The 12,315-nt window shown below is 34.9% G+C and overlaps 1 protein-coding gene across 1 annotated transcript in view; it reads right to left on the minus strand.

The window, feature by feature from the left end:
* Positions 1-12,315, minus strand: part of KCNH8 (potassium voltage-gated channel subfamily H member 8) — a gene marked incomplete at its 5' end in the record, with an annotated part of 94,554 nt that overhangs the window by 22,317 nt on the left and 59,922 nt on the right. Inside the window, one exon of the mRNA XM_085308248.1 lies at positions 11,502-11,716. Coding sequence (XP_085164374.1) covers positions 11,502-11,716 — 215 coding nt within the window. The remainder of the gene's footprint in view (positions 1-11,501; positions 11,717-12,315) is intronic.

A 12,315-nucleotide genomic window follows, 5' to 3' on the forward strand; every position in this document is an offset into this window, starting at 1 on the left:
AAAAAAAAAAAAAAAAAAAACAAAACAAAACACAGATTTAGTTTGTGGACGTAGATGCTTTCAGCATTTTCTGATCTAACTTATAGCATACAGTATACTGAATGAGCAGCAAAAGTAAAAAAAAAATCTATTTTATTCTAGGTGACCAGTAATGATGAATTGCCATGATATTTGCAACCTTCTATTAAGCTATTATCTTACATCATCCCTATTTTGTGAACAAATTATTATAGCTTGTCCAAGTATTCAAAAATTCRCTGGGTGTGATCAGCTTTGGATAAGCTTTTTTGTGACTGAATGTCTTTTTTGGATTCAGATTTCTCATGTGAGCTTTCATATTTAGGCATTTAAAGTTTGCTTTTCATATATTTCTTTAAAACCTGGAGGATAATTTCACTGGATTCATATTTACTTATACTTTGACTGTTTTACTTTTATGAGATCTATTGCATTTCTTATTAAAAAGGTAAACATGTCACTACAACAAAACCTCTCTGATCCTTACCTCAGTCAAGAATTGCATCAATGGTAAATTTGGTTGGTATAATTTGTCATTTCTTCTTCTATTTTCTTACTCAGCCCTTTCCCCCTACTCCCGAAACAAAAGTGGGAGTTGTTAAAATAGACAACAGACCTGTGACATGTGCTGTTCTGGCAGGTAGCACTTTTGGAATGGCTTATAGGTTAAATTGAACAAAAAATATTGTGAAGAGAATTTTTCAGTATTCCTACTGTTTGATCACAGTCATGACAGAAGTCTCACTCTGGTGGAGATTTACATCATGTCACTAGAAATTACAACAAATGCTAGCACTGTTCAAAGCAATAAAACTCAAAATTCTTCCTCTTCCTGCAAATACCCAGGCATATGTTTAACTTCGTGAAACTCTAAGTGTCACACAGGCTCACGTATGATTGCAGGACTAGAACATTGSATTGATATCTGATTAGAGCCTTCAATCCAAGGCTGTAGGAACTGTGCAAGAGTAGCTTTTATTTTTATTTTTATGTTGTTAGCTTTATATTAAAATAAAACTTTGAAGTTTTATTTATGTTTAAATAAAACTGCTGCCTTCAAAGGCAGCAGTCTTGCAGTAAAGTTGAAAGTAAAGGAATTGCATGATTTTACCTTAGGGCATGAAGTCATGTCCTGTGAAGATACCAGGAGGAGGCAAAGTATATAACCTTGTTAAGTAAAAGGGCCAATGTAACYTCATTCCCCTGTGATGCAATTTATTGCGTGGACACATAGCACAGAATATCAAAGTGCGTAGCCCTTTGGAGCTCTTGGGAACTTCATTATTTAAGAAGTGCTACATAGGTTAGAACTAAGGCAACATGGATATTCAATAATTGAATGGAAAAAACACTTCAATTTTCAAAGTAGCACAGCATGAAACCACACTCAATATTAGAGTAATCTATCAATTTTCCTAAAAGAATGGAAATATAAGACAATATATATAAAAAACTGAATTTTACAAGATTAACCACTTGAAAACGCAAAAGTAGGATGTGACTCAATATCTGAGTTCTGCAGTTTCAATCAATATGACTCAAAAAATAAGTCTTTCTTGCTTTCTTCTGTATTATGAGAATGGCAATGTAAAATCTTTAGCCAGTAAAGTAACATGATTTAACACTTTTTCACACTCTGTAGGGCTTTGCAAAGAGTATTTAATTGAAAAAATAGGACTATACTAAACTTATCAAAATAACTTATCTCCTTAAGCTGGGATAAAAAAAAATCTTTCTAAGATAAATGTTCTTTGGTCTACTTTCCTTTGCATGTGCATTGAAAAGAAAAGCAAAAAAGATTTCAGAACAGCTATGTGGAAATTTCACCATCTCTGAATCTTATTACCTTCCTTTCCAAWACCAGAAACTGATACTTGTAGTTTTTCATGACTCCACTGCATTCTGSACTGCGTATCCACCGGTTCTGCATGTCCAATAAGCAATGCCTAAGTACATTAATATTCTTGCTCACATTCATTTTCTTTCATATAAACTAGTCCTGCTTCTTGTTGCATTTACAAGAAACAGACTAGAAACAAGAACAAGAGTTTGGGATTGGCCTTAAGCCTATTCAGCTGGTTGCTATTCATAGTCACAACAGAGATGTGAATAACGGATAGCTCAGGAAAAAAAAAAAAAGCAACAGAAATTTGATTCAAACTGGGCATGGATGTAGACAGCAGTCATTCCAATACTCCTTCTGGCACCATCTCCAAAGCAGTAATTTCATAATATAAGCCCCTGCAGAAGGTTACAAAGCCAAAGCATCCCATGAAAAGGATCCAGCAATAAGTCTTGACATGTCTAAAGGATTGTGCCATCTGTGCAAGACATAGTTTTGCTAATGACAACTCAAATCCATCTCAGAGTCCTGGACAATCAGAAAAAATGTCAAGGTTAACACAGATAAACAATGATTTTGGAAAAGGCAGAAGGAATCACCAGTGACCGATTTAAAATAAAATTGATTAACTAATAGCACAATGCTTCTTTCTGATCTTTTACCTTATGCATATATTGCTATTCTAGAAGCAACAGCACTTAAGAAATCAATGAGATTTACTATTTAGACCAAAAATACAACCTGGGCAATTAAACTCTGTATTCATAAATTCTGTTTCATCTTTAGATTGGCATTCTTCTGCTAGGGTCTATGGGTTAGTGCTGGGATTGCCTTCCTTTTCATAAACTTGTGTTTTATGCCAACAGCAGATAACCTCTATTTTACCCACAAAGCAGCATGTCAAAAAGCACAATGTCACTTTGAATTGTTAGTTCAGTTCTTACTCAGGGTATTGCATGCAGTGAACTAATGCCTCTTTTCATAGAAACACAACAGGAAACATTGGACTACAAAAGCATATTGTTAAATGGTCAGTGCTTGCGTTTCTGTCATCAACCCAAATATCCAAGAAATTAGCTTATTAGCAGACATGGCATTTTTGGTGATGCTTCTAATCCACTTGCAGAATAAGCTTAACACAAAGTTCACAGAGAAGTGGTCCAACACAACAAACATCCAAGATAAAGGATCTCTACGAAATAAAGCTTTGCTTTCTGTTATACTCTCATTTTCTCCCTTCCCCTAATCCTAACATATATATATATATATATATATATATATATAAAAGAATGTTAGTATAGTAATTATGTTATTTATCACAGCATTCAAAAACTGATCTATCTGTCTTAGATAGATCTATCAAGTGTCTTAGAGATGAATTTTCAGAAGAGCTCTAGTTTCAGTTATACAGGTAGCTTCTGTAGCTCTGGTTTTACTGAATGAAGACATAGAGCAACAAAAAGGAAAATTTTCTGATGTATTTAGTTTTGTATCATCAAAACTGTAGATCACACTTATACATAAATTAAATACTTTCTTCATTTTTTTATGCTTTCATATCTTTGAGGAGAAGGGTAGGTACAGACAACCTTCAGAGGTATCTTCCAACCTCAAATATTCTATGGTTCTATGCTTCTCTGGGCTTAAAAAAAATTGTACTTAAAAATGTTACCAATTCTATAAAATTGGAACATAGAACTTGTATCCATGTAGAACGCCTACTTGATATGCAGGTTGCTCAAAGACTAGCTCATATTGTAATTTCACAACCTCAGCATTTATTTTGAGGTTAATAATGGCTATGCATRTGATAAAGGAATTTTACCATATACATCAGCCTGGCATGGTCATTATGTGTCTCATGGTCATTGTATCTGAGGTTTCAGAACTAGTGTTTTCATAGAAAATTTTCTGATAATTTTTCTCATTTTCTTCATAAATTAGTTTTTGAATGGGTTATTGAAGAACGCTTCCAAATTTAGGCCACTTACTGATCTTTGGCATGGAATAAACGYAAATACCAAAAGAGCCCTTCTAATATCATTCCATTGTTAAGTACACAATATATAAAGGTTAGTTTTATTTTCCATTTTTCCATAGCAGAAACAAAGATATAATACTAATATTATAAATGTTATAGAATCATATTTTCCCTAGGTACAGTGAAGCATATTGGCAAAAATTATGTAGCATCTCTGTGTAATTAAAATAGAAATGGTTAGATTCCACGGCAGTGCTCTTTGACAGCTAGCAGTTTTCCTGGCCTACATTGTTTTGCACAGTGTTTTATATCCTTCTCACACCACATTCTAAAAACATCAATAAGCTGCTTTAATATCCTGGATTTTTTTCTACATGTAACTCTCTGGTTAAGCTTTATAATCTGAGGCAGAATGCAATAATCCCAGGAAGTGAAATGAATGAGAATGGAGAGCGCTCAAAATGACTCAAAAGCTAAAATTAAAAGTAAAGTTTGTCACTTATTTAAACATTTTAATTCTAATTACAATTTTTTATATTTTCTAGAAAGTGCTAAGCTCCAATTACGAACATWTTAATTATATATATAAATATATAAATAAAACATTTAATAGTCTTATTACAAATAATGTCTAGCTAACAATCATAATTCCTATCTGTTAAGCCAGTTACAAGAGGCAGAGAGYGCCCACAGGGGTAGGCATTTTAAGGTAGGTCACATATGTGTATTATAGTTTCAGACAAAACTCAGTGGATTATTTTCCTCATGTTCCTTTCAGCCTCCTGCAGCACATCCTTACAGCCCATTATCTATTCATTTTAGGCTTAAAATAAAAGACTTGTCAAACAGAGAGAATTAATGGAAAACAATACTAAACAATTGAAAAGATGATTTAACAGCATCAGTAAGTCATGACCACAGATCATCACAGATCGGAAGAAAAAAGGAGACCATAGGTGGCTCTGTGTTATTGTTTTCAAAAATGTTTATAATAACTGAAGATAAGAAAAATGAGATGGGAGCATACCAGGAAAAAAAAATCTTTAAGTAAGAATACTGGGGATGAAAATGGAAAGGCCACCGAGACTGAAAGAGAAAAGACATACCAGTTTGTCCTTTCTGAATTATGTGTTTCTTATGGCATTATTTCTCAATGCTTGYGCTTCATTGAAGGGTATATTAGAAACATGATATTGAAAGTGGTCAGTGGACTGATGACTCAAAGCCACCAAACATCACGCTTACCAGTGACTGCAAGTAAAAAATCTTTATGGTTGGAAGACACCAAAAAGGGGTGAAATGTGGTTTGGACTAGAGCTCCAGATCACCCATCTCCCCTGCTGAGTGAAGCAGGTAATTGCCAGGTTAAGGAAGTGCAGGAAGACTATTTGTAAAATTGCACAGGGAGGCAAATATTGTAGGCCAATCAGTTGTCTGAAACTAGTATCCAATTTAAATAGCCAAAGCTCCATCAAAACATGCTTAGTGTCATGAATATGGGTAGAAGAGCTGTGAAATACCTTGAAAGGAGCCAGATGAAAAAGCCAAACCATTTCTCGCTCATTTGAAAACAGAAGTAAAGTGTAAAACAGGTGAAAGAATTGCTCCTTTTTATTATTTTATTTATTTATTTTATGTATTTATTTATTTATATATTTTAACCAAGATGGTCATGTGCACGTTCTACAGGTGCAGGACGCTGCTACTTGTCCTTCCATAGAAATATAGYGAGGTTATGTGAGTATTGTCTACTTCAGCAATAGGAGTATTTATTTTGCAAAGGGAAGGAAAGCGAATTGAAGGAGACAGGGGTGGGAAAGAAAAGAGAGAAGAAAGAGGAATAAATAGAGGGAAGAAGTAGAAGGGAAAGAAAAAAAAGAGGAAAAAAAGGAAAAAGAAAGACCAGGTAGTCGCAGAAACATGGAAGAAAAATTAAATCTGAGTAGCTTGCAAAGTGTGAGAGAGCGCTGAGCAATATTTCACAGTAGCACCGACYGTAGAGTAAGCCACGCACGCAGGCTGCTAGGAAACCTATGATCTAGACTGGAGTGGAGGTGTTATGACAAAGTGTAGCAGTATATTAAGAGCTTCTTTAGAATCTAGTCCTTCAAGGTTATATTAAAACATAGGTAATATCTRAGAAATCAGTAGATTTTTGGCATCCTGAAAGGTAAACATATGTTTAAGTAATTATGTGACTGAAGTTTCTATTTGAAACGCTAAAATTAGAAGCAACTATTTACAAAAAAGAGCATCCTTGATATTTTTTCCATAGTATCTATAGAATTGTAACTAGGATAAATTTGATCTGGTTCTTTAAAACAAGAGACTATTCATTTGGCAGACAATAAAGAGGTACTAAAATCAGAAATAACATTCTGTTTCCATGGTTTTGAATAATAGACAATCAAATATGTAACAGATAGAATTCCTTCTGAGTTATTACTTTATTGGGAAACAGCACTCAAATTCAACAGACCTATACCAGAATGTCTAGAAAAATCATGACTGAAGAGGCAAGAATGAATTTATGTCAAATGAATAATGCACAGAATGAGTAGGCAGATTTTAGCTCAACTTTGGGCTTCCAGTTAGAATGTCTTTTTACTATCCATTTGCCTACAGGAACAAACCATACCATAGCACTGAAAAAAAAGATAAAAATCTGGAAGTAAACAAATCTAGAAATAAAGTGTGATAAAAGTATACATGTGTATACTTTTAACATGAATGCTTAGCTGGAATGGGCCAGAAAGTTCAGCTTATTTTTGGGTAGAAGTTGCAGACATTTTCCTTCCCAAACTGTGCTTTCTATTTTATGCTACAGAGCTCTTAGAGCTGTTTCACCTTCAAGAACAATAGGTTCAGCCTATTGTCTAGTTTCCCAGTAGAAAAGGAGGGGTATCCCTTGCAATTTGTGTGGTATTGCTAAAAGCAACCAGAGCTTGATTATATTAAAAAAAAATCACTAAAGTTTTGTACACTAGCATTTCAGAAGGACAAGAATTAAACCCTATTTTTCAGACAATGCCTTTTGGGAGGAAAAAGCAGTTTGTTTTTATTGCTTTTTGGTTGCATTTTTAGATTTTCTTATTTTTTCTTATCTTTTTAATTTTATAACCAGGGAAGCTTGCAGGGACACTCAGTGTTCCCAACAGAGGCAGAATCTATCACCTTTCTCATGCAATCTCTGTCATTACATTTCATTTACACTGTAGATATACTCCAGGGAACCAGTCTTTCTCCCTATTTCAGAGACACAGTATTTCTTTCTAAAGATAATAGCCTTTCCTCCTTTTGGAGAGGGGGAAGGGAAGTTCTGTCTAAGGGGCAGGACACTATTTTTAACACTACATAAGAAAAACTGACTTTTATTAATTACCTATACTGTCAGCAGAGAAAGAATTTTTGAGTCTTCAGGAATATCATCTTTCGCTTTAGAAAAAGAMACATATTGATAGCGCTCTAGTAAGCCAAAGATTGTGCCTGTGTACTTTGGGTCTTCCTTTGGAAGTTCATTACTGCTTGAGGGGCCAAAAAGGCCCCTTGGACTTTTATCACTCATGCTGTACCCTGCCTTTGTTTTTTTATAACAGATGAATATTTATGTAGACAGTATAGACACTTTTGTGTAAACATAAGAAATAATCAGTAACAATAAGTTGTTATCAAGCACATAATATTCTACAAATATTTACCTATCCTAAATTTCTCATAGAATAGTTCAGAAATATAAACATCTGGTTACTGCTTTCTAAATATACAGAACAGCATGTTTTCCAGAATCAGTGGATAGTAAAATCACTTCCAATTTCTATCCTATAATTATATTAGATGTTGTAAAAGCCTGTTTATGACTGCTTAGCCTTATCAAATCAGATACATGACTCTCACTGTCTGCTATATGTGCAATTTGTAATACATGATGCAAAAAATAATGGGGTGGGGAAAAGGTAAAAATCTGTGCAAACTATTTTATGACTATGATATCACAGCCACAGACCTAGAGAAATTGGTTGAAACATCTGAATGGCTGAATTGTTTTATGTCACCCCTCCAGCCTCCAAACAAATTAGCTTTTCCTAAAAGTCCTGAAGTCATTCAGTACATTTACAAGAACAGTTACTAGTTTCTCCAGCAGAATTTGCACAAAAAGCAAAAAACTCAATTTATATAATCAATATAAAGATTTTTTTTCTAATTCAAATCTCATTGTGATAGGAATACATAAAAAGATGGCACAGTAGCACTGCCAGTGTGATTGCATACACATTAATGGATATATTCATAAATCACTTAAGGATTCCTGTTTTTAGAGCTACCATGAGGTCCCATTGATAATTTTATCTCCTTATTTCCATATCTCTCTGTTTCTCTATCTGTTAGTCATTAGAGGTTGAAACAGTTATATGATTGCCAGTTCCTGTACTTACAATCTCCTGAGCTTTTCTTCCAAGATTGTTTAAACAATACTTTCAATCCCTCTGTAACTAGACACCTGCAGYTTCTGCTCAATGCTAGGAAATCCTGTTATAATTCCTCTTTATTTTAYCCCAAAGTGACATGGCTATGGAAGTCCTGGAGCATTTTCCAACATTACAACTTATCTAGCTTTTTACTGCAGATGGAGCATATTGTTGTACACATTTTTGGACTTCCAAATGGATCAAGAAAACAAACAAAACATATTTTCCTAGAGGTATCTGTGTGAGTAGGTGTAGACACATAAATTCCAGGATCAGGAAATTCCTGATTATTCCTCCCTTTTTGGTTCACTTTGTTATAACTTATTTAAAAGCACTATTCAATATTCTCAGTGATGAGCAGTTTCAACAGCACAAGGAAGAGGGTGGGTAGAGGATGGTTGAGACTACACCTTTCTGCAACATCACTTTTTTAATGACAGCTTAGAAGGTTTGGAAATCCACAGCCTAAGGCAGTTTTGGTGAACCATGACRGGAAAAGCAATTATGTTGTTGGTTAGGACTGAAAGACAATTGGCAAGTCATCATGGGGAAATTCATGCTATGCCAATTTACAGTTCACCTGACCCTAAATACTGTTACAGATTCATTTTCAGAAACATTACATYCACGTTCAGTTGCAAATTTGTGCTCACTTGAAACAGCCAAGGAAAAAGAAAATGAGAAATTGATATATTCAAATGAATCAATTTAACTTTAAACTAAGTATGGAAAAACCCTCCAAACCCAAAACTTTGCATAAAGCTGCGGATGCCTTCAAGACACACAGAAGTAAAATCTCCCTATATCAGAGAGAGATCAAGACACTGTGTCACAGCTGGCAAAGTCTCCCAATAGCACCATTTTCCGTCACATTAAGCATATGTCAAATAGCCCATGTGCAAGTTATATTCAGGCAGACACAGTATTTTCTAGAAACTACATTCCTGGGTGAAGCACAGCAATTGARTGGTTGACCAGGCACACTTGCTACTACCACAGCCGTCTTCTCTCCTTTGGTGAGCCCTCTGTCTGTGGTGGCACAATCTTTTGCCACCCTATTCCTGCTTTTCATTCTTGCTGATAAAAAAAATGGTTGATATCTGCAAAGGGATCAGGATGAGATACACATGAAAAAGGTTGGTTCTACTGCAGGAAAAGTAATAGTGGAGGGGATAGTTAACTCCTCCAGGATGTAGGAGAAAGTGGCACTAAGAGATCCCTATGTGCTACTCAATGTCACTTATTAATATTATTATAAAATCTTAAACCAATAGATTATAGCATGTAATATAGTATGTATTCACAAAGTCTGAACATATGTTCCTCTTTTAAGCAGGAAGGTGTTTTAATATGTCCTTCAGCGCTTTAAATTCCACCTTCACAAGTGAGTATGGGGAGATTCTTTCCCATCTGTGCACTCACTTAAGAGACAGGGGTAGGCATGGCCTCAGCTACCTCTAACTGGGTGGGGGAGTTGCCCTTAATTTTATGGAAGTGTAATGTGTATGCAACTGATATGGCAATCCTCAGAATTGTCAGCATACAAATATAAAATGATACATTGTGGGGAYGCGTCAACCTCCATGACAAAGCTGGAGAGGAGAATGCAACCAACTGCAAACCCAGTCTTTAAGTGGAATTATACTCTTTTTCAGATTAAGCATTTATTCCTCCCCCCAAGGAAAATGTGTTGGTTATAAAAGCTTCATAGATAAGTACTCTCCCAACTATTGTCTTCAMCAGTAAGAAATTTTGGAGTATTTCAAGACCTAAATCAATAGGGTGCCTCATTTATTTTCCCCTATATAAGCCCATATTTGTGTATTTACACCTTTCTATTGCAATTGTTTATTGAGCATTATCGGAGAAACACTGGTGCCAATAGACACCTGGACAGTAAGAAACTTTTACACAGAGACATCAACTTATCACAYAGATTGATTGATTGAGCTGAAAAAAGGCTTTGGCACACAGTTCTTGCATGCAGTAGTCTTGTCAAGTCCTGTAGGCCTAGAGCTCCCTCATGCTAGCAATGATCACAGGCTCATGTGCTGCAGAAGAGTGCACACAACACTTTTCTGCACAGAAACACCTGTAAGTGGATATGAATAGAGAGGACATAAAGTCTGAATGTGTGCAGGGGCATCCCCAGACTTCCTCAGAAACCAGCCAAGCTATAGCGAATGGCTTTATAACTGTGAGTGGCTGCCAAAGCTACGTGGATGGTAACAGCCGCAATTTATGTACAGTTTCTATTTCATAGCTCTGCACGTCTGGGTGGTATCTACCCAAGCAGAAAACCTTTTTCTCCCTACTTTACACTCATTTGGCATGACATTCACAGGTGGTCCTGATAGTATCCTCATCCCTAGCCGCGTGTACTTCAAATACTCCTATTCTCCAAGGGGTAAAGAGAATCACAATGAAAAGATAAATACCTGAACCGTTCAAAGTTTGGCCATCACTATTATTCAGACTGCATTAAGCATTTTCCCAGGCCCCACAATTTCATACCTGCACATGATTAAGTCACAAAAGGAGAACCTCACAAAGCTTTTTGGTATTAAAATCGGAATATACATCTGCTACATAATTTTAGAGAAAGCACTTTTGTAAGTGTATACTGTAGTCTTTCAGCAGTTCCTTATCCAGAATTTCTTGCAACTGTAGGTTTTACCACATTTTGACTATTTGACTTTTCACATAAATTGCTGGTTGAAATGATAAAACACATTTTTGTTGCAATGTGATGAGAAACAACTCTTTCTTGTTTTGAACAGGTGTGGCACAGAACATTTTTAGCTATGAAATGACAGTGAAATGAAACTAATTTTCACTAAACTGGCTTATCAGGTTCTAGAAAAGATGTAGATAAATGCTTTTATTTGGATGTATGCTTTAAATAACTAGAAATTATTTTGAATTATAAGCCAAACAAGGAAAAAAATGTTTAAAGAAGATTGTTTTCTACTAAATGTTGTTTTCTGTAGAAAAGAACATGTTCTCTGTTTAAGACCTCATTAACTGATCAAAAGTTCACGTAGGTAATGACTGAATTATCAAACAAATGAAATGAGTGGTTATTTTAAGGCAATCAATGTATTATTTCTTTACTATGATAAAATCATGAGCACTGGCTATGAGAAACATCTTAAAGGTAACAATAGCTGCAGAGACCTTTAAAGATACTCACATCACTTTCATGGCCTTCTCTTAGATTGTATGTAAGATCATGCTGTATGTCTTCAACAAACTTGTGAGCATACTCTGGGTAAAGGTCGAGCACTTCAAAGAGACCTTTGAGGATAATGCATTGGAGGTCACAGTACGTTAGAGCTTTAACATCTGCATTTGTTTTAATAACTTGATCCCTAATGGATAGGTTTGCTCCAATTAAATCTCCTTTACCTAAAAGAAAATATGAAAATCATCATCTTCAAAGCATGAATTCCCGACTCCTCTTTTGAAATATAAATCTGTTTAACACAATTACTGTATCTTAAAACCCATAGTTACTATTGATTTGTTTAATTACTAACATTATAAGATATCTCTCTCTAAAAGCTGTCTTTATTTTTGCAGGTGCAATGTTATAGGCAATTAAGGAGCAATCAAGGAAATATATATAAAATTAAGATTTACACCAGTAATTAATAGCAGGTGTGATTTCATACTTCAAGACATGAACAATCTGTTTCTAGCTTTCTTTGTTAAAATAGGAAGATGTTAACAAAGTATTTATAACAATGATACCACTTAAGCTTAGATCCTCAAGTCAAATGATACTTTTATTTAGAATTTAGATTGTAAAACATTTGCAATCCGTGATAACTACGGATGTATAGCCACCTCATGTAGTTGTACATGATAATAACAGATTTCCAGCTCAATTTGTCAAGAAATTTATGTCAAGAAAAAAGAATAGATTCTTAAGTCATTATAACTTCATTCATGGGCAAGACTGCCTTAGAATAATGGATGTATTAAAAATCACAATTGACTGTGTA

The sequence above is a fragment of the Rhea americana genome, unplaced genomic scaffold, assembly GCF_003343005.1.
Source record: "Rhea americana isolate MKP2758 unplaced genomic scaffold, rheAme1 scaffold_271, whole genome shotgun sequence".
NCBI classification, from domain to species: Eukaryota; Metazoa; Chordata; class Aves; order Rheiformes; family Rheidae; genus Rhea; species Rhea americana.